The sequence below is a fragment of the Botryllus schlosseri genome, chromosome 14, assembly GCF_051294905.1.
Source record: "Botryllus schlosseri isolate E-star chromosome 14, Bs_hap1, whole genome shotgun sequence".
NCBI lineage: Eukaryota > Metazoa > Chordata > Ascidiacea > Stolidobranchia > Styelidae > Botryllus > Botryllus schlosseri.
Genome location: NC_137249.1, coordinates 15,974,090 through 15,996,045, shown reverse-complemented (window position 1 = coordinate 15,996,045; position 21,956 = coordinate 15,974,090). Strand labels below are relative to the sequence as shown.

At 39.8% G+C, this 21,956-nt stretch overlaps 1 protein-coding gene across 1 annotated transcript in view; it reads left to right on the top strand.

Annotated features, from left to right (window-relative positions):
• The window catches only part of LOC145455873 (bridge-like lipid transfer protein family member 1), a 72,319-nt gene continuing 50,363 nt past the window's right edge, over positions 1–21,956 (top strand). The window contains exons 1-19 of the mRNA XM_080333894.1: positions 1–292; positions 363–530; positions 1,027–1,161; positions 2,884–3,018; positions 3,565–3,822; positions 4,370–4,520; positions 5,401–5,596; positions 6,214–6,280; positions 6,391–6,536; positions 7,257–7,455; positions 10,933–11,127; positions 12,534–13,036; positions 13,962–14,065; positions 14,131–14,281; positions 14,923–15,153; positions 15,473–15,598; positions 15,691–15,922; positions 16,435–16,601; positions 17,498–18,880. Of these exons, the coding sequence (XP_080190020.1) occupies positions 4–292; positions 363–530; positions 1,027–1,161; positions 2,884–3,018; positions 3,565–3,822; positions 4,370–4,520; positions 5,401–5,596; positions 6,214–6,280; positions 6,391–6,536; positions 7,257–7,455; positions 10,933–11,127; positions 12,534–13,036; positions 13,962–14,065; positions 14,131–14,281; positions 14,923–15,153; positions 15,473–15,598; positions 15,691–15,922; positions 16,435–16,601; positions 17,498–18,880 (4,836 nt within the window). The 5' untranslated portion in view covers positions 1–3. The remainder of the gene's footprint in view (positions 293–362; positions 531–1,026; positions 1,162–2,883; positions 3,019–3,564; positions 3,823–4,369; positions 4,521–5,400; positions 5,597–6,213; positions 6,281–6,390; positions 6,537–7,256; positions 7,456–10,932; positions 11,128–12,533; positions 13,037–13,961; positions 14,066–14,130; positions 14,282–14,922; positions 15,154–15,472; positions 15,599–15,690; positions 15,923–16,434; positions 16,602–17,497; positions 18,881–21,956) is intronic.

Sequence of the window (21,956 nt, the reverse complement as noted above, 5' to 3'; positions counted from 1 at the left end):
ACAATGCGCCTCATCCTGCTATGGGCTTCCTTGATTTCACTGAGCGACACACAGAATTCAAGCGAGCCATATGTCACAACTGTGGATTTATCCCCGGCTCTGAATTGTAGCGGGGACCAGGTGCTGCAAGATTTGAAATGTATAGACCGAGATTTGAAAGATGCCAATTCGTCACTCTTCCAATTTTTTGCCGTTGCGATACTTTCCGCTCTGTGGGTCCTCTACTTGACGTTTTACAATGCGCGAATTTTCGGATTTATTTTAACCAAATGTCTCAATCCATTCATCAAAGGTGTGTATCCATGATTGTGGAACGACGCATTTCTAACGCGAACGTGGCGTGAATTTTTTCCGTTTTTCAGATGGTTACTTGAAGCTCGGATCATTTTCTATATCTGTGCTTTCTGGAAAAATTATGTTTCGCGATGTGGAATATATCACCACCGACAATTCCATCTTCATTTACGATGGATATTGCATCTTCCGATGGTGGAGACCGTATCAATTTAGTCACTGGAGAAAGAAAAAAGGTGTAGTTTCAATTTTCTAGATTGTAGCCATGTCATGTATCATAACAGTGGGAGCTAAATGATTGTGCTTGTTTTATAACTATATTGCTGGTAATGATCACTGCTATGTAAAGCTATGTTGACATACTCATCTACGTCTCAATGACTTTGGTCTATATCTAATTTTATGGTATAGCTGTTGGCTGTTGCAATATCATACTTTGATCACTCTATGTCTTTATAAAGGCATGACAAGCTGTTGCAATCGATTGGAAACAATATGAATTGGTTAAAATTTGACAACTTCCTTCTGTGTTATAGAGGAACAAAAAGGGGAAAATGCAACAAAATAGTTCTGAATCATTGGCTCTGTATAATATCTAATAATGGATAGCCATCAGTGCTGTTTTGAAACGATTCTAGCTCATTACGGCATTTAAAAGCCAGCGCTTCTTATTTATATGCCTCCAGGATGTTGTGTCACCACTAAACCGTTTGGCATATAAATTTATTTCAGACTTGAATGAAGGACACACAAGGCTGAGTGTATTCATATCCGGTCTCGAATACCATGTGTACAACAGATCAAGTGTATATGGCCGTCTTGAGAAGCTGTTTGGTATTGACTCACAAACCTTTGTTGACAAATCAAGTAGGTTTCGGATTCTTTGTAGTATAACTGTAATAAGGTTTATAATGCTCAACTTGATTACGTGAATAATGTGGTGGGGTTTCGCTGTTTTCACCTGGGATCAACATCACTTGTTTCCTGATATTTGGTTGTAGTTGTGCAGCCCTATGTAATGTCGTTGCACATTGACCTGCTAATGTGCATTGCAAAATCTGACTTGCGTCATCGGAAGGGGCCGTTCACACTTTCATTTGTGTGCCTTGGAGTCGACTTTTATCGAAATACACCAGCGAAGGCTGTGTCAACAAAAACAGTTCGTGTACCATCTAAAAATATTACATTAAACGCTCTCGTAATCGACATTTCATGCTGGTGACGTCATATTTTGTGATACAATTTTTGATATACGATGTTCTTTTGAATTCTCTACTAGTTGCCGACGATTACCCCTGACGAGTGTCAGCTGAAAATATTCGGGTTCATTTCAATATGAAGATAATAATCAATTGTGTATTGAAGTTCTGTAGCTCCAAGAAGCTGCTCAAAATCTGATTAGTATTTGTGATTCACTTGTAAATTCAAGAGCAATTCCAGTAGGCCTCCATCCATCCACACTGATGATAATATGGTTTACAAAGCTGCATTACTTGGTTCATATTTATTTGTAGGAGTTAAAAATTTATCATTAGCCTTTGTAGGACATCAAATTACTGTCTCGTTGAAGGGCAGATTATAATTAAAACCATTATCTCACCACCGCTATGTAACAACACCATTTATGCACCATACATTTCAGTCACTATAAATCGTGAATTCGTCATTTGTGACAATGCTAAGCGACTGTTCTCTGGATATTTTTACATTACTGGCCTTCAATATTTGACCATTAAGGGGATTGCAAAATATTCAATACCGGTACATGAAATCCATGGTTCATCCAAAGAATTTTGTTTTACTTCAAGATTCAATTCAATTTATTGCTAAAAATTTCATCATTTCAATACACCACAAAACTGCGATGCAATGAAAGAGAGGAAGTTTTTTAGAAATGACTTGGAGTAGTCTTCGAAATCAGACACCCACCTGGCCTAGGCAATGTAAAAAAGGAGGCATGTACTGTACACTGAATGGAAAGTAAAGATAAAAATATCAATCTAGTTGGCCATCAAGCCTTATGTCAGCTTCAGCCACTATGTGTTGATGTATCGGTATGAGGGAATTTGGTTCGGTAGCGTTTTCAAATATGTAGTACCAGAAAAGTAAATTCACGCTCTCTCGTTCTCTTCAATGAAACATACTTTGTAAAGTAGGCTTCTGAATGTTATACGAGAACAAGCGGTGGTCAACATGACAAAGTTCCTCTCTCTCGAGAGACATTGAACATATACATTATACAGTGTCTATATGATTCACTCTTCCCCGTAGACTGCAAATTTGAGTATTAATCTGTAACACTTGTCCAGGTGTTGTGTTCTTAGATCTTGATAACAGTCACTCAAAGTATATTTCAGAAACCACAAATATTTTGCAATGAAAGCTTTCCAGTTTGAGTGGTTTATGCTAACAGTTGAAATACGATGTAAACAGGTGGCTCTGTTGATGACTGTTTCACCAGGTTTTACAGATGACTAATTTGCACAATTGAACATAACTACTACTTGCTTTCTGGTCAAGACTTTGCCTGACTACATTAGATATAGGATAAGATGACTCCGACAAAAGAAATAATTTGTTCCATCTCAGATTTAGATAAAACTCAAGAACAGAAGCCGGTTGATCAGAAAATATCGCAGTGGAGGAATCTAATTCCAGTTATTAAGATTCAGATATCATATGGAAAAGTGATATTTGGCAACAAACTTCTCCCATCAACATTAGGTGAGTGCATTCTACATTTTCGGTCACTCAATTTTTTCGTCACCAAGTTTTCCGATCGTCAGTTGCAAGGTAGCGGTTTGAGCAGTAGCCTATTGGGTTTTCTGAAAACTACAAACATGTTTGTAATGAATATAGTACCTTTATGGGTAGGATGTTTCTGCAAATGTGTGGAATTCATGTAGGCGACTAAGCTGACTTTTGTAACTGTTGCGATGAATCAAATTTTGAAATGTGCTGCGTTTTCACATCTAATCGAACGCCGTTATTACTATGTTATCATCTGGACAAGTGGACATATATATCAAGTGATTTTAACGCCTAAGTCATTAATTACTGTACTCTAAGTTGCCATGAATTATCACAGGATTTTTTACTATGTGACTGTACTAGGCCTACGAGGCTTATCATCTCAATGTCATCTTTTCTACTTAATAGATACCGTACTCTATATTTAGACAAACATACGTTATCAGACAGTGCTAGGTTTGATAGGTGACAATCGATATTGCCATACTTCTCGACTTATTTGGTTCAATTTCGTCACAGTTGCTGCCTATGAGGATGTCAACGCGCAGTACAAGACTGCCAAAGCTAGCAACGTGTACGATCTCTTCATGCATGTGCTGGAAGGTAGCCTGGGGTCTGTGAAAGTGATGCTCGTCAATAGTCCCAAATACGACCCGGCGACACTGCCGCCCCATCGACAAAATCGCGGAACCGATCCGCCGCCTAGAAAAATGGGAGAGGGGTACAACCTCGTGCATTCGAGCAATGTGTTTTTCAAATACATTTGGGACGAACCAGGTGTGTATTTCTCTGAGGTCTTTGCTACTCCCTGGTGATGCTCAAACTTCGAATGTGTTTAGCTCTAAGCTGACAAATTGCGTAAACTTGCATTAGACTCCGTTACCGACTCTCATGGATCCAAAATTGTGAACCATAGTTATAAAAGTTTGATTGTGACTAATGTTGGCGACTCAATCGATAATGTATTAGCGACCCTAGCTTGTCGTCTGTTGTACCTAAAATTGGGACTGCCACTATCAACCAACACTCTTGACTACCCACAAAAGCTATACCTAGAAATTCAAATCCAGAGGACAGCCCTGAAAACATTTAGTGTGACTGCAAGTCTTCGTCATTTACATCTGGGATACTGAATCATTCAATAATAATGCAGGATTCTTGAATTCAACAAATTCGAAACTGCAAATCCATCCCGTCTTGTACAATGCTTTCCTATTATCTTCACAAGACTGTTCATCTCTTCATTACTTCAATTACTTTTGTCGCTGTCGCGTTGTTTCTTGACGAACGTGCTGACCTATTTCTCTGTGAATACGTAAATCAGGAAAAACAGGAGTGCCGTCGGCTGAGTCGAATTTTTCCGAGTACGAGGCCAAGGCCACCGATCACGACATCGAAGATGACAGCTCCGTATGGGAGCTGGAAGTACGTTGCGACAGAAGGGTTACTTTGAATTATGGACCTTGGGCTGACCGGTATGTATATTTTCGGAGTAAGAAATGATAGTTCAAGCTGCTCTATTATAATGTTTGTTATACCGGTACAGATAGTCACATCATGTATATCTAATAAATCTCCTGGCTGATATGGTGAATGGTTTGTAACTTCATTTCGATTAGGTGACAGTAGTTTTGTTGATACGCATTAATAAATATGTGTTTCTTAATTTAAAATTCAGAAATAACGTCGAATGCTTTTAGAGAAGAGTGTCTGTTACACGTATTTGGCTGTGTACCATAAGTATCGTAATTAATTAATGTAATTGAATGTTTTGTAGGTGTGCGGTTGTATAGAATATGGGTATTAAGGTAGGCCTGCATCATTATTACTCACGGTCAAAGCAATTTAAAAGAGACAACGTCTGTGAGTGGAATGACATTGAAGCTATCTTTCAGAAGAGTGAAGTTAACTTTACGACACGATATAATAGTCACTACTTTTAAGCAGAGGTGGTGACAGAGTACTTCTACTTATTCAAAGGACTCAAGTAGTGCACTGCTAACATAAGTGGTTGAACTCAAACTACTTCTACTTGCACTCAGTAGTTGTCATTTCTGTGCTCGAGTAGAAATTTACGACATTGCTTCTACTTCTACTTGGAAACCAATGATGACTATTTCAACCACCTACGTTTTACAATGCCCTGCTTTATTCTTGCATGTTGTAAATGTCATATTGAAATGAAACCGAATATTTTCGGGTTCATTTCAATATGAATATGCTATGCAATTGTATATTGAAGTTGTGTAACTCCAAGAAGTTTTTTAAATGTCAGATGCAAGCGAGATGGTAGATCTTTTGTGGTGGCATTTATCTTTTCTATCGGTGAAGCCCAATATTTTCTATTTTTGTCAGACAAATATTCCAGTTGTGGAAGTTTTACTACCCGCCAGATTATCAGAAGCAGGAAGTAACAGAGGAAGGGAAGGAAGGAGAGTTGCGTAGCGCCAACGGTTTCAATTTGTACGTCAGCCTTTTGCAGCCGGCCGACATTGATCTTCTGTTCTTGAAAGACGACGTACCAAGTGCAATCCATATTAATGTTAACAAGGTATGTTTATTTGCATTTTTACAGGAGAGGTGAGAAATGTAGCAGTTAACAATCCAGTAAATGTTGCTGTATCAAATTTTAAACTAAGATACGCTCGGCAAAGGCAAATAATTATCTTGTCCGGGTCTGCGAGGTAGCAATATGAAGTATCCACGGTTGGATCGATGTCCGTCCCTCCGATATTTCCTATTGCTTTTTCAAGCCTACATTCTAAAGTTGCTTACGAATTAGAATTTGTGCTCTGCACAAGGCTTTTACATCCACGGTACTATACAGTATTCCTTAATCTGGAAATCATACGATATCTTTTAAAAGCGAGTTGAGGATTCTATGACACAGTGAATAGCAAATCCAAGGCTCTGTATTAGTAGGCTATCGTGAGTTTGTGCCCGACTGTCTGTAACAAAGATTAGGCCCCGGATTGGACGTCTTATAGAATTCTAGAAGCGTGTCATAGGAAAAGCTGCATTATTTTTGATAAAATGGTGTTAGTGTAAATGGTGAATGGTCTTGTTGGTATATTTCTGGGCGAAAACCAATCTTTTTGCCACTGCGACTTCAGTGAGCAATCTTAATTTAGTTAAAGGTCGATCTTCAGTCTTTTTATTTAATTTCAGGGTACTTGTGTTGAATTCCGGGTGCCGATGATTGTATCAGAGAACGGTTTTACCACGCATGTCATGGGTGAGCCTGCCTTTTTACATCAATTTCTATATCATCCACTCTGCAGTATACAGTTCTGTGGTGGACCTTATTAATTAGCTGGTATTGACACTGAGCATATTCTACTGCAGGGCAACTCATGTATCCGAACGCTTCCACGAGTATGTCGTACCGACCGCTCTTGAATGCGGAGATGCTCAGCTTCAACATCACTGCCAACTATCCTCGAGTGTGGAATGACGAACAAGTGTGGAATTGCGATATTAAAGCTAGCAAGGTATCGGTTGCCTTTTCGAACTTGTCTGATGAGATGGCATTACTGGAGCTGGTAAAAATCGATTATCCAAGTGATTCGATTACAAATAGAGTATTAAGATTCTAGTTGAGGAGTGTCAACCATTATGGTGTCGTTTGGTGGAAATTTCAAATTTGTACGTTTTATGCAACCGCAATGAAAATATTCCCAGTTCTACACCACACAAAAGATAATTTGATACTGGCATTCTTCATAGGTTTTGTTCAACTAAAGTTTTTTCATGTAAAAATTTGTGAGTTTTTAAGTCAAACAAGTTTTTTTCAGGCCAAACTACTTCGTAACGACAGACAGTTCCGACCACAAATGAAGATAATTAGTACAATTCTAACATTATGTGCAAAAACACCTAATTTACATACTTGAGAGCAACATTTTGTCAAAATTAAGTTTTTTAAGGTAAAAAAATGTAAATTTTTTTTAGGTCAAAATCTTCCGTTTTTAGGTTCAAAAATCGCCCTACTAATAACTAACTAATATATGCTATACCGAGCTTTGTGCCACATGTTTTGGATACTGTGATACCACAAACCGAGGTTTCGAGGCTTGCACGGTGGGAAGAAAGCATCGAGACTGTAATTTTTGTTGATAAAAAAAGTCATAGTGTGAAGTACGTATATTTTCGCATTACGCATTACTTGTATTTTTGATCATGTTAATAACAGGCCGAACGTTGTTGACCAGGTTTCGGCCTCGTTGCTGTTTGAGCACAAAAATTTCATTGCCGATCTGATGGAGGACTGGTCCAGCAAGGATTCGCCCGATATTCTCAGTTTCGCTCCCTACAAAATGAAGTTGTGTTTCGACCTGCAGGACTTTGAACTCGCGCTGCCCGCCAACGATTACAACTGGATCGATTGCGCCACAAAACGAAAAGAGAACGGTAGCTATCACTCAATTTTTCTATGCCAACATTGATGTGTGCTACGAAACTTTAAGTCGGCGCTCCCGAAACTGGGTTCTGTACATCAGTATGAGAGGGTTCGCAATGAAAATTTAGTCAATATGAAAAGTGAATGACGATACATATTAGATGTTGTATACAGCATGAGAGCTGCGCTGTCCGAAACCAAACCAAACGTTGATGACTTAATTGCAGCAAAACAAGCGCTCCCATCCCATTAAACACTTTCCATATCTGATAGATTTTACCTTTGTCTTTCATTGGCATTTTTTGCATCTTTTTATTTTTAATCTTTATAGGGCTGTAAAATATTAGAGTAATTGCACCTAGGTCCACCAATCAATATATTTAGAAAAGTTTAGGAAGCAGGAAGTAGCTAGAGACTGGAAAGTAGAGCTCGAATATCACGCAAACGTCAGTCTTAACTGTATCAGATACACCATTTATCCTTTTTCATAGTTGTTTCCACTCTCCCGTGGCCTGCCTCTAGATCTTTTGCTCGAAATAGAGATCGACATTTGTCTCCATGACATCCTAGACAGAAATAAAGATGAGTAGTAAACATACTTTCGAAGATTGCCAGTTATCTGGGACTAGAGGCCTCATTTCAACATAAGGCTATCCTCTGGGTTTGTGGTAACCCTACACAGTATACATGACAATCAATTATTGCACTTTGTAGTAGAATATGACTGTACGTGACATTCCTACATGGCGTTCTGATGCTTACATAGGCTACCAGTACGGTTAGTTGGTATCAGAGAGTGGGGAAAAAAACAGGAATAGTTCTCTTGTTGAATAGTATATTCATATTGAAATAAACCCGAATATTTTCGGCTGACACTCGTCAGCTCCATCGGGGTGTGGTTATAATATAATTTATAGATCCATAACTGACAAGTTCTGCTGGTTTTACGTCAAATCAACATGACCCTACTTTTAATACATCAAACATACTTCCGCCTCAGGTTACATCCTTCCGCGTTCAACGAATGCCGTTTTAAACGGTACACATCACATGAACGTGGAAATACATAGTTACTACCGCGTTAGTTTGGTTTCCTGCTATTGTATCTTTGAATTATTTCCCTTTACAGGGCTGTCATGTGGCACACACAGGCTTGTTCACTGGTCATGATTGCGACACAGCAACATAATTTTTTCTATTGAGATCATGAACATTATTTCGCCATTCTCAAATTTTATCCTGGCCACGCCTATGGTTTGAAGCAGATTTAATTTGGCAATATGAAGATAATTTTTAAAGGAATATTGAAATGAACAAAACTACACTTTTCACCAACTTAACAACTTGTCAACAGTTACATGGCTTTCGTCAAAACGCTCCTGTGGCCCACTTCACTATACATTACGAAGGTTGAGATATTTCAGTCACTAGATCACTGAAGAAGTCATATACACCTAATGTTTTTGAAACTCCTGCTGCTGCTTGGAGCTATAACTTTGCTGTGAGATTACTAGTCGGAAAATCGCTAATTGGGTTTGAGAGTTAATCCCCTATTTGTTGTATCTTTAGCATCTCTAAACTAAAGCATAATTGCAAAAGCTTTGAATTTTGAAATATGTCTGTTTACATTCTTCCAATTTAGATGATTATTATATTACAATTGCAATGGAAGTATGATTGGTTGACTATGATTGCTTTTAATCCAAATTTTCCGATTTTCATTTCTCATTTTGCGATCTCCGAATGATTTTCCAATTAAGTTGGATCGTGGCAAGATTGATTGGTGTTTTGACTCCCCTTCATATCATGATATAACCGATTGATGCGCATTAATGCCCTGCAGCCCCATGGTAATAATCGTATATGCATGTCAAGGGACCTTTTACTCTCCCCTGTGCATACAGCATTGGTGGCACTATCTATTTTCAACTGAAATGCCCCATTAGGCTTTCTGGTATTTGGTATGTGCTATTGATTCCTAATTTCATATCATACATTTCTGATGTCTGTTATTTCGTTGTCTTTGAGACGGTATCGTACTTAACTGGAGGTATTTATTATTTAGCACTCCCCAAAATAGTGCAAAATTATAGGGCCTAATGTCAGCATGAGTTTGCGTCTGCCTGCCGTACCTGGGCTTTCTTATCGATAGTTATTATTCTACATTGTTAAGAAACCTAATTGGAATTCCACATAACTATGTGTTCATGTTTATTCTTTAATTATTTACTCACAGTGCACACTATATACTGTTCATTTATCTTCACGGAATTCGAGATCTGTACAATGCTGATAATTTACAGTGCCGGTGCTATAATTCTTCTTTTGAAACGGTCATTTGATGAAGCTAAGCCGCCAGGTCTTATACTTACGCATTTCCCACACTGATTTACGTACGATATAATATGTGGCGTACTAACCCACCGCTGGTATTTGCTCAACAATCATTGAAAAATGAACAATGTCCATTTTAACAATAAAATTTCAAGAACTCAAGTTATTCATTAATATAAAGAGGGCATAAAGCAAGACGATAATTTGAGACTTCGCCTTCAATAAATAATAATGATTGCTGGGCTGCAGATTGCGCTTTTTGTGAATTGTGGTCACGTCACGGTATTCAACTTTACTTTACCAGTTCCATAGTAATACAAACTGACAAAACTTTGAATTCATCACAATTATGTAAGTAAAGATGAGACAATGTTTTTAAATTTACTTCAGCTCAGTTATCAGAGGCAATGCTTCGAATTGAACAATTGCAAACCAGACTACAGCGAATATATGGAGAGCATAAATATATCTACTAATCTATAACTGGATAACACTTGAAGTCAGCGTAGTAGGGTCAAGTTTTCCTAAGAGTTGTGCCTATCCTGAAATTGTACTATGAACTTGCCCAAAATCAAGTCTTTTGCAAAACTCCACCCAACACCATGTTTTATGTGTCTATTGTTGACATTCATCTGGAAATATTGTCATAAAGGGTTATTAGAATGACTTGGTTGGCAAAATTGCTAGAAATTATTTACATAACTCTGATACAATTTTCCTAATCCACACCGGTTGTTGTTCGTGTAATTCATGGTGTTTGTCAACTACAATGGTCATTTACACCAGGCCGTTATTCCTTATTTCTGATTCTGTAGCTGCCAACTTGTAGCACGGCACACTTGTAGGCTTTTTGAAGACACCGCTTGCACGGATGATATGGCGAGGAGGAGCCTTGATAAACCTCCAACACTTGGGGAGGAATCTCAGAGTCAACACATTGGTGTTGCAGCTGTGTATTATACCACTACGCTATCTGGCCACATTCTCTACAGCGGTAGTGAGTGCCATGTGCCCAATGGCGTGTGCATGGTAGAGTAATCCTAATCCCTTGAGTATCAAGATAATTTAATTCGATAAAGGACAATTGATTGAATTTTTTGCATACCGGTACTGCTTTGACGATGTTTACACTAATCCGTTTGTATTTTGTTCAGCATTGGTTGTACTTGCGGGAGAAACGCTGAAGATCGATTTCACTTTACCTTTTGGTTCTTTTCTTCCTTCAACTTACACCATACCGTTCTATTTCCACGTGCGTCGCGCTGAGCTATGCTTGTTTTTACCTCAGTCTAACCCGACAAGGTCGCTCCTCCTAAACCTACGTGATGGGTTGGATTCTTGGTATTCAGGTATTTATGAATTTTGCATTACCGCATTCTATTCAATGTGTGTACTCGCACACAAGACTTTATGGAAAACGGGAAGTTATTCTGGGACCAGACGTCATGAAAATTAGGGTGAACGAAAAATCGACATTTGGAAATTTTGGGAAAATAGAAAGTAGTTCACCCACCGAGATGTAGCCTATAAGGCGCGTCCTGTCACTGCAAGTGAAATTAACATGGCTCTTCGAGACAATTGCAGACTTCAATATTGCAGTCAATATATCATCGTACAGTTCTGATCTAATACTTAATCCACTGTTTAGTAGGGAATCAAGAGGTCATTTTACTTTAAATTTTAATCACTTTGCTATCAGAATTCTCAGTCAAAAAGCTATTTCTGACACTAAGCAACTTATTTTTAAGTATCGGTCAATGTTTTCAGCTTTTGACGTTATGATATATTGGCTTTGATCCGGGATTACGAATTTTGATTGAAGTTATGTAGTTATATTTTGATTAGCTACATTGATCTCAATTCAATATCGATTCATCCAATCCTCGCTAACGGTAATATAATTGTCAATCAGTAAGAAAGCATGGTGGTAGATGTGAGACGCTTTGTTTTAAAGTGGAAGGATGCAGAATAAACCAATCAGACAACAGGTAATCTATCTAGATAACATATCTGATAAGGATTTATTGCTAATGCAAAGCTCTCCCTGACGTTAAAGAATTTAGCCTACCAGTAATACATCTTCGTCTGCTGCATGCCATCTGTTCTTAGATTACAATATTTTAGTCGATACAAATATTTGCAAATAATCTCCCTTGAATACCAAGACTTCATTTGAACTGTTTATTCTAGTTTGTGATTTATGAAAGGGTAGTTCCGGAAATCGAGTTTTAACACGAAACGGTGATAGATGGATAATAGATCAAACCATTCTTTATTTGAGGCTCACACAAACTCTCCATAAGACAGTATCCTTAAATTGGTAAAGTGAAATGAGTCGGTCTGATTTTATTGGAAGCAAACAATCTTAACGTGTTCATATCTTTTGTTGCGATATTGAAGTTTTGTACCATCAGTAGCCAATTTTAATGCTGTTACCCGCATTCAAGCTGCATTTGTCAAGCTGTCTGCACGCGCTCAATTTCCTGGTTTTATCAGCAGTTTGAACTTGATCTCGCAATATCAAGTTTTGAATATTTATGACTCACGGCCGCCAGAGTTGATTTAGTTTTAGACTGTAGAAGTATACTTTGCTTTTTGTGATCAAACGGTTGTATATTCATAAAACCGATCAATAGTAGCCTTCATATTACATTGCTTACGGAAGTTTTTATAAACTTATCTTGCACATGTTCTGATGTACCACAGATACAGTTTATACAGTTACATATATAATATGTCAAACTTAATGTTTTAGAAGCTCATTTATCGCCGGAAAGCCATAAACCTCACACTTCCGGATACAGCAGTGGCACCAACTACCGGGAATTCTATCACAACGCCCATAAACTCCGCAAAAACCCTCAATGGGGCGAAGTAAACGGCGAATGGGTGAAGTGCTGGGACGCGCCGGAAATGGAGCTGGTCATCTCGTACACGTGGCACCCGGTAGTGGCAGTCCGCGATACTGCCAGACCGGGAGATTTCAACCCCGAAAAGCCCGTGCAACGATCTGTGAAAAATTTGAAAAGGCCAAATTTTCGGAGGACCATGTCCGGCGCTGAATCAGTTGCTGGTTCAGAGTCGTTTTCGGTCATGTCGGACACGTTGCAGCATCAGTCAAAAATCAAATCGACGCCTTCGGTTAAATTCGATCCCACTTCGCTTGATCCTGACGAGATCTCCGTCGAGTTTACGTTGAAGCCCGGGTCCACTTTGTACCTGTACGGGTCACTGTTGCATCATTTTGTAGCGGTGAAGGTGAGTGTCATGCTGGGGTAGGGATTGTTAAGCCAATAACGGATATATCAACGTTAACCAATACAAAGCGGTGACTGTGACTAATATTCTCGGTTTCTCTGATCAGCTGAGATGTTGATTCAATTCCATTAGAACCCCTACATGCCTGTAACTATACCCATTATTACATTTCTTCAGGTATTATTTACCATTACATATACGTTTGCATAAATTACATGTATGATCGGAGAAATTATAAAACAAAAGATTATGCTCGCATCCATGAAATATTTATTAATATCTGTAACTGCAACGATATCTTTTCGTGACATCTGAGAACATTGGATTTCAACTAACTCCAACAGCATAGGGTGTTACGAAATTTCCGTGACTCCAATTTCGTGAAGAGTAAATTTGACGAAACTCTGACTCCACAGCCCTGATTCCAAGGCTCAAAGTACATTTTGCTTGGTATAGTATGTAGGTGGAAAGGAGGCTGGCATCAAATATTGCTAATGGCAACATATCCCAAAACGCTTTTTAGTTGTGAAAGCGTTGTGAGTATTGTAAAACATTGGGATTTCGTATCCTTAACTACGAATGAAACTTGTTGAATGTCGACGCAGACATTATTCAGATCCCATTGAAATAGCTGACTTCCTTTACATAATTGCTACTTGGGCTATATTTGTTTGAGGTATATTCATGATTAGTCAAAGAGCCACACAAATTGGTTCTGAATGATATCCTTGGAATAAGATACATGAGGAACACAAAAACTGATCTATAATTATATGAGCACGATCCAGTGTTACCTAAAAGCATCGCCAATGCCAAGTATCCTTTGAAGGTTACTAATTCATCCCTTGCACCAGCATTGCACGCATTGTCAAGATGCCAAATCCAAAACTCGTACATGGTATAAAAAAAAACTATTATTCACCAGGAAAATTACCTCGGAATCGATGACAAACCCACTGACTTCACAGACGGTCAAAATGACGGCGCTGTGAACCCACCAGAACCGAATAGCAATCCACTGTTATATAGGTGAGCTGATCTATTAATGGCAATTACCTTAGCGGCATAAGCACAGATTGTATTCTTCGTTTCAGGACGCTTCAAGTTACTGTAAATGTGAATTTGCACAATGTTCGAGGGGTGCTTCCTGTACATTACAATCCGAATTTTAACGGCTGTCCCACAGTGAAATTGAAACGTCTTACTTTCGAAATGGACAAAAACTATCATCAGACGAGACTACAGGTTTGGCTTCGTGTATTGATTTTTACCAGTTTTGCTATGTATCATGCTTGACCATGTCCAGGTGAAACTGTTTGATGGTGACTTTCTTGATTTCTTCTGTCGAGACCCGAAATCCTGTCCTAAATTCACAGTAAAATTCTTTCTGCGAATATGTAAAGTCTGGTTTGAACCTTTCTTGTTTTCTACAGAGCTAGGGACTGATTCTTACCTTTTTAATTACGGTGATCTTGACTAATAAATAAAATTGGCCTAACCAGCAATTACGATAAATAGAAGCTGCACAAGTGTACTGATAAAATATTATGCTCTTTCCTGAACGGCACTTATATATTCATGCGTTGAAAAATAGTAACCAAAACATGAAAACCTAATTGTGAAAACAGTTAGGAAATTTGGGTTAGGTAGTCCAGACCTGAATATATGTATGATAGCTTGATTGAAACCCTTTGTAAAACTGCATCATCTAAAGAATAAATACTTGGTCTGAAATCTTGGCTGCTTCATTTGGTTACATAACTCATTGATACTATTTATCTTCTTATACTGGAGTTGTTTTTATTTGAGATGCGGTGGAATTCACCGTTCCTGATCATTTATCTCTTACTTTTTCGTACAACCGACATTCTCCCTTTACTTTTCAGTTACTGCTGTCCAAGTTAGCCATAAATGCAGAGGAAAATGCCGCTATCGGCTCGATCGCGGGCCAGGATATGAACCGACGAAAAGGCTGGGTCATGCTGTCAGATTTGCAGCTTCGGGGCCACGCCCTATTTAGCGGGACCGGTCTACCCCTCGGCTCTGTCACTGTTGAATATGGCTGGCTCACAGAAGTGTTAGTCGGGCCCATTGTCGGAAACCTATCGATACCTCAAGTGAGTGTGTGGCTGTTGAATTTCTTATCGGGTGGTGAATACAAGAAATTGGAACAGACTGTTTTATACAGTAGTGGCTCTGCAGTAGTGTGGTTTCATCTTACTTGGAAATTTTCTAATATAAAGAGTTTTGTAACAAATACATATGCTCTGCGTTCAATTAATACTATTGTAAAGGCAAAATATACCCCAGCTGCTTACATGCATTTGTTAAGACTTTTCGATGCATGTAGGAATGTGCTAGTGGCACCAGTGTCATATTCTCACTGACATTCCAATCACCAGAACGCCGCAGTCCACGCTATCGTTTAATTTGCAGATTCAACTTCTTGCGCAATGGGCCGAAATGTTTGTGTTCTTGCTGAAAAATGACTTGCACGAAATGAAGTCCGCGTTTCCGAACCGATATCTTCCCACCGGAATGAACTGGGACGACAATACGCTGGTGAGTTTGATGTTGCTAATATATTTCGTTACCAATGGTGGGAATTATACCTAACATCAGTAATGTTTGTTGAATTATTACAATATTATTAGAGCGGAGAAAACATCTCGGAAGGAGACGTGAAATACCTGATGGCTCAGGTGAAACTGGACTCTGTGAAGCTGCGCGTCACAGAAATGGATTCTGCGCTCGACCTGTCCGTGTCTCCTGTCCTGATATCCAATGGGAACGTGCAGTTTCCAGGAGTGAAGGAGGCGGCGTCGATACGAATTCAGGAAGTCCTAGTCAAGCAGAGCGTGAAAAAGATGACCTCACCATCATCGGGTAGAGAAACGTTGGCTTTCAATTAGCTGCGTGCTGTGCTGAAGTGTCAAGTGTTTCTGTCTAAAGATAGTTGCATTTGATGGGATGAAGCGCGCCATGCTGTAATTTTGTCTTAAGGTCATGTCATGTCGGGTTATCGATGAACTGTGTACATGGTAAACATTTATTGGTTTAGTTGGGAACACTGGTTTGTTATGGGCGTATATCAAAGGAGCGCCCATATTGTTTGGTTGCAATTTGATTGGAAAACTGTTGAATGATCTCATTGTTCCGACATTGCTGGACATTTTCCGCATTATCTTTTATCTGCTATGTTCAATTTTGTAATGTATTCGAATATCGATAAACGATCAGTGAAAATTTTGTTAGATATTAACATAATTTTGAAATATATTAACAGCACCATTGAAATATGGATATTTCTGATCGTCACGGTAGTTCATTGTAGTTACCGTGATTTCGATGGAAAACTGAGAAATTTCGGTGCACCAACAATTTGCATTCTGTTCCAGATTCGCCGATAGACTGCGGCTTGTGGATCGAAGCCGGCGAGATCCGTCTTGGTTCGCTGCATGCCATGGTAACCGTGGCAACGCCCGAACGAGAAATGAGCTTCAGGCAAATGAAATTCCTTCATTTCCACGACAAAAAGACGAGGCGGCTGCTTTTCCTATGGCAGGTGATAATGAAATTAGTTTAGGACCGCTGATTGCGTCTAAAAATGGGAGATAGACAAGTAAATGTGCAGTTGCCCACAGGGCAAATTTCAATTTTTTCTTCCGATCAACAAAACTTTTTCTTAATAAGGGTTAGTAATCCTTTGATATTCCTATCCATGTACTGTCAGTGGTGGTCAAAGTATACATCGTTGGTACTCAAGTTAAACCTCGAGAAAAACCTATTTGAGTACTTTAATAAAGTATGAGTACTGACCACCTCTGCATACCTCTACAGCAGGAAGCCCCAAGCCGTTTTCTAAGCGCGGTCTGGCGATGTCTAAGCCATTGCACGTCAAGGCAATATGCATGCCAAATTGTCCCTTTATATCAGCTGATTCCCTCTCGATGGAATGCTGCTGCCACCGAAACCGTTTCAGCTAGTGAGGGAAGCAATGTTGGGCACAAGAGAATAGCTTATTTTGCAACAACAACAATTGAAACTGAAATCAATATCAGCATTTCTAAATGCTTATTGTTCCTCTCAAATCTGAAATCAGATCGTAGGCTGCAAAATATGACCTCCCGGGCCTCGTGTTGGTGACCTCTGCTCTACAGGATATGTGTTGTGACCTCACTGTTAGTTGTCACCTACACCCAGAGGCGTTCCACGTTTGTAACTGAGATACATCATGCAATATCAGCCGTCACTAGCGATGGAACAAAAAACGGCTGCGACGTCTTGTCCCAAGTTACATTTTCAATATCCCATCACCGTTTACAAGATTGTTTTCAATGCGCACGTTCCCTACGTAACTTATAAATACATTTGTATCAATTCTAATGCTACAATTCCATTAATTCTGTCGGAAATCTCGAAGGGTACGTGTTGTAAACGTTAAAAACACTGTTTTTTTAGAGAACTCCGCTCGGCGAGCAAGACACTTCTTCGAAATCACCTTTAACCTCCGTGCGACGTTTGAAATCGTGGGGCTGCGCCTTCTTCACACCCCACACCCTAAAACACCCCACCTACTTTTACCGATCGGACACCTCGACCCAACACGAGACCGTCTTTGATGGGCCGGCCACTCCGTCCGATCCGTGTTTCGACGAGTCGTCCTCGTCATCAGGTGAACGTAATAGCGACGGTGACTCGGATGTTTTTGATCCCGGCATGGAGTACGGGATGAGTCTTTTAGCTCCTGGAAAATGCCTGTTGAGTAGAAGCCGGGTTTCGACGGTCAGCAAAACATCATTGCTGGATTCCTCGGACGAAGCAGCTTCAAGGATAATCGAGTTGATACGAAAACCGGGTGGTGTACTCGGCACTGCTATCGATGAGGAACCCGGCATGGAAAATATCTCCAGGAAAAAACGCCCGAGTTTGATACGTCAGAGTAAAATCACCAACAGCACCGGGCAGATCTACAAATTACACTCCTCCTCGCCTTCTAGAAAGTCTAGCCTGTTGAAAAAACTCAAGTCCACGACTAGTAAGACTCCCGACTCAAGGCACAAAACGAGTTATCAGCCACAAGTGTCTTTCGCTCCCAGCCCGGAGAAACGTGGCACGTTGAAGAAAAGCTCCTCGCAAACAGACGTAGATTTGGTGGGCAGGGACACGTCGTTGCAATCGATGAAACGCGCGCGATCCAGCGATTCGAATCTCTACCGCTCGGCGGAATCAGAGTTTCGCAGCACTACGTCTCTCTCTTCGAGTGACTTCTATTCGGCCGAGTCTGATTTAGAAGAACCAGACGGTGGAAACAAAGATTTGGTCCCCGAGACGACAATCGGAGAAAATGAGAGTAATACGGAAATCCCAATACGACCGGGTAGTTTACCTTTAGAAAACGACAATATGACAACCAATCCGTTGTCTGCAAACAATCTGCTCACTCCCAATGTAGCTAGAACGATTTCCACGTCGCCAGGGTCTAACTGCAGCAACGAACGCTCTTCTTCCGAACGCAGAGACTCCGTCACCCCGCCCTTGTTTCCAGACTGCGGTCATTCTCTCTCGAAATGCTACGAATCCTATCTCACAGTTGTCACTCTAAATTCCGTTACGAAAGTGGAGGGCGATAATCGCGACGATAACGACGGTTGGTTTGACGAGAGTTTTTATCGTCTGCCCCCGTTTGTTGTGGTGAAAAACGGCCTTCGTCCGTCTGTTATGATCGATAAAGAAGCTAAGGAGAAAAAACACGCACATAAGATCGACTCTACAAACCGGGAGCTTACTTTTGATGAATTGGATTCCTCTGGGAAATCCACTAGTATCGCGGTGCATCTCCAGGTATGTAATTTAACTTTACTCAATATCTTTACAATTGTGTAAAGTTTGATGAGGCAAAATCAGTACCTGTAGCCAGCTTGAAATTGCTATTGTGAAATTCACAGCTTACCATTTGTAAGAATCATTGGTGTAGGTATTTTGTAAATTTCCAGTTGCAATGTACTCTTTCCTCGATAGAATAAACTCTATCAGATGGCAGGTGTGGTGTTAAGTACTTGCTAACATACACTTGAAGGGTATGTTCATTGTTCATACACTCTACACCTCGATTTTCGAAATTTCACTCCGGTGAAGTCATATTTGGTGATATGATTGTTGATATACAATGTTTCTTCCCATTTCTCTACTAGTTGCTGACAATTTCAATATCAATGTACCATAGTACTGTATATTGCAGTGCTGTACCTCTAAGAAGCTCTTCACATAGTTGCTGATACATACAGGGTAATGACTAGTACAGTGGTTCTCAACCTTTTTGGCTCCGCGGACCCCTTTTTGACCGTCACGGACCCCGCGGACCTCCTCAAGATTTCGTTCAAAGTTAGCTCAATTATCGTGCAACCGTCAACTGTCTTGTGCAAATAGTAAATAGTGATAAAAAGACTTTTCTTGAAAATAACAGCACGCTATGTCTTGAAATTGGGTAGACTTAGATTATTTCGAAGGGAATTTTCTAGCTGTATTTATTGCCTTGAAAATCCGCGCCTTCGATGTGATATGAATGAGTGCCGAAAAACCATTTCCACAAAGATGTAAAATGTAATATTAACGCGTAACGCTTCCAACGACAGCTTTTGGTGTGAGTTTGAACATATCACGTCCAGCCAGTAGTCATTTTTATCTAGCATCTCACATGGAAGTTATTTGGTAGTTTATAGGACAGGCGAAAATGGATTTCGTGGCGCAGTATTAATTCCTTCATTGGGACAGATTCGGAAAAAAATTCAGGAATTTCCATCTCATACGACTGTTTACTAATTTGCTGAGACTGAGAACTACAAATCCGAAATGTTTGCCCGTTTGACCTTGCTATCTCCAACATTTAAGTTTTCCACAAACCCCGACGAAACATCTCTATACAGCAATGTTTGCATCAGCAGGCTATCGGCAATTTGACAATTAAAATGAGTTTGTACAATCGGATATTTCATCTCAGACAACCATTTTCAATGATGTGAATCCTAAAGTTTTAGCTATTATAAAGAAAAACAGGCTCATGCTTTTCCTAATTAAAAAATAAAATAAAAATTAGATTGTCAATTATTTTACAAATCTAGAGGCTTCGCGGACCCCCTGAAAATGCTTCACGGACCCCCAGGGGTACGCGGACCCCCGGTTGAGAACCACTGGACTAGTAGGTATGTAACGTATCTGGCTAGATTGAATCCGTCCAAATTGGGTTCAATCAAATGTTAGCCATGGACAACAAAATGCCAAAAGTATTCAGCAACTAGAGTCAAAGAAGTGGAACCTAAATTTAATGAGAAGTTTTATGCTGTGTGCGATTATATTGAAGTCTCCTCAAGGCAAATTCCTGTTGAACACCACCGATTCGATTTTTGACTGTTGAATTTCTTTTGAAAGAATTGTGACTCTAGTGTTTGCTAGATTCTATCATACTACCAAAGTCTGCCAATTTGTAGAGCCGAAAATTGTCGAATTTCGTTTAAGAAGTCTTCCTTTCTTTCACATGTTCCCGGTATTAACGATTGATGAGTTGCTGCCTACTTTCGAACAGTGTGTTACTATCAGACATGGGGTAATCGTAACCGATTACGACGATTACAGCATTTTGAAGTAATCGTAATCGCAATCGATTACATTCGAAAAAAATCCGAAGTAATCGTAATCGACTACTTCCCATATCTAATCGATTTTTTTGTGAAAGAACGATTACTTTTTGTTTGTACAAGGACTATGACATAAACTGAATATTCGTGAACAAGAATGAGATAATATACCACTTTAGCGATAGCACAAACGTCTGTTTTCAAACGCCACTGACTCATTATTACGTCAGAAGTATCAGCTCCGCTCGTCATTGCGTAAGAAGTATCCATATCCACACATAGTAAACAGACATGCGATGGACATTGTAGTGTGATTGTAAGAACACCTCTCGTGGTGTATATCAGGTTATCAATACACTACAGAAGCCGCTACCTCGCAGCAGGATATTGATCACCACTCTGCCTATAGTTCCAAATAGTAACTTATGTATTGATGTTTGGTTGTGCTTAGTTAAACGCAGTTTACCATTGCTGCTTGGCGAGCAGGAGGCCGACGTACGCCCGTGCAGGTGCACCTGGCGAAGATTCGGAATTTTGTACTCTTCGAATAAAACACTGCAGTTTCCACAACGAAGCATTACAAATAAACAGCTGCTGATATATATCATAACCGAGCCGTGCTTAGCCGTTTATCGTAACAGCAGCTCGCTGTATATGTATTAAGTTGAAGGCAGAATTTTTATGTTAACTATATCTTATTCTCATATAACTACTTGAAACGGGCGTCAATCGTTATTTCACCGTTCGTTACTTAGCATTTGGACCTGCCGCCATAACCATCCGCTTATATAGCCTGACATGTTAGCGTGGGTTGTAGCTAGAATCAGCAATTCAGCCCAAACAGCAATTCCCCTGTCCAACCGTTGGTCAATTTTCAAAACTGAATTTCGTCAATAAGATTGGTAATTGCATTATATTACTATTCATTTATACCCTCTCTGAGCCCCGAGTGTCAGATTTACCTGTAAAGCTGGGGCACGTAATTCATATTCAGACGTTGTATAATCAGAAGATATTGTACTCGCCCAAACGTAGCAGACTAAAAGAATATCTTTTGTGAGACGCACACACAAATTGTCATGGCTTCATTCCTTTGTGGATGCGCCGGGTGACATTTGCATTGTGGGCCAAGATTGGAAGGACAGGAGTTATTAGTCACGCCCATGCAGCGCGGCTATTGACAATGGACGAATACCCTAAGTTTCGGCCAAGCTATTTCTTTGGTATCACATCCCGTGGAGTTGCGTGTTGGCCGAAACTGCATATGTCTTTTGCTGTGTTGTGGG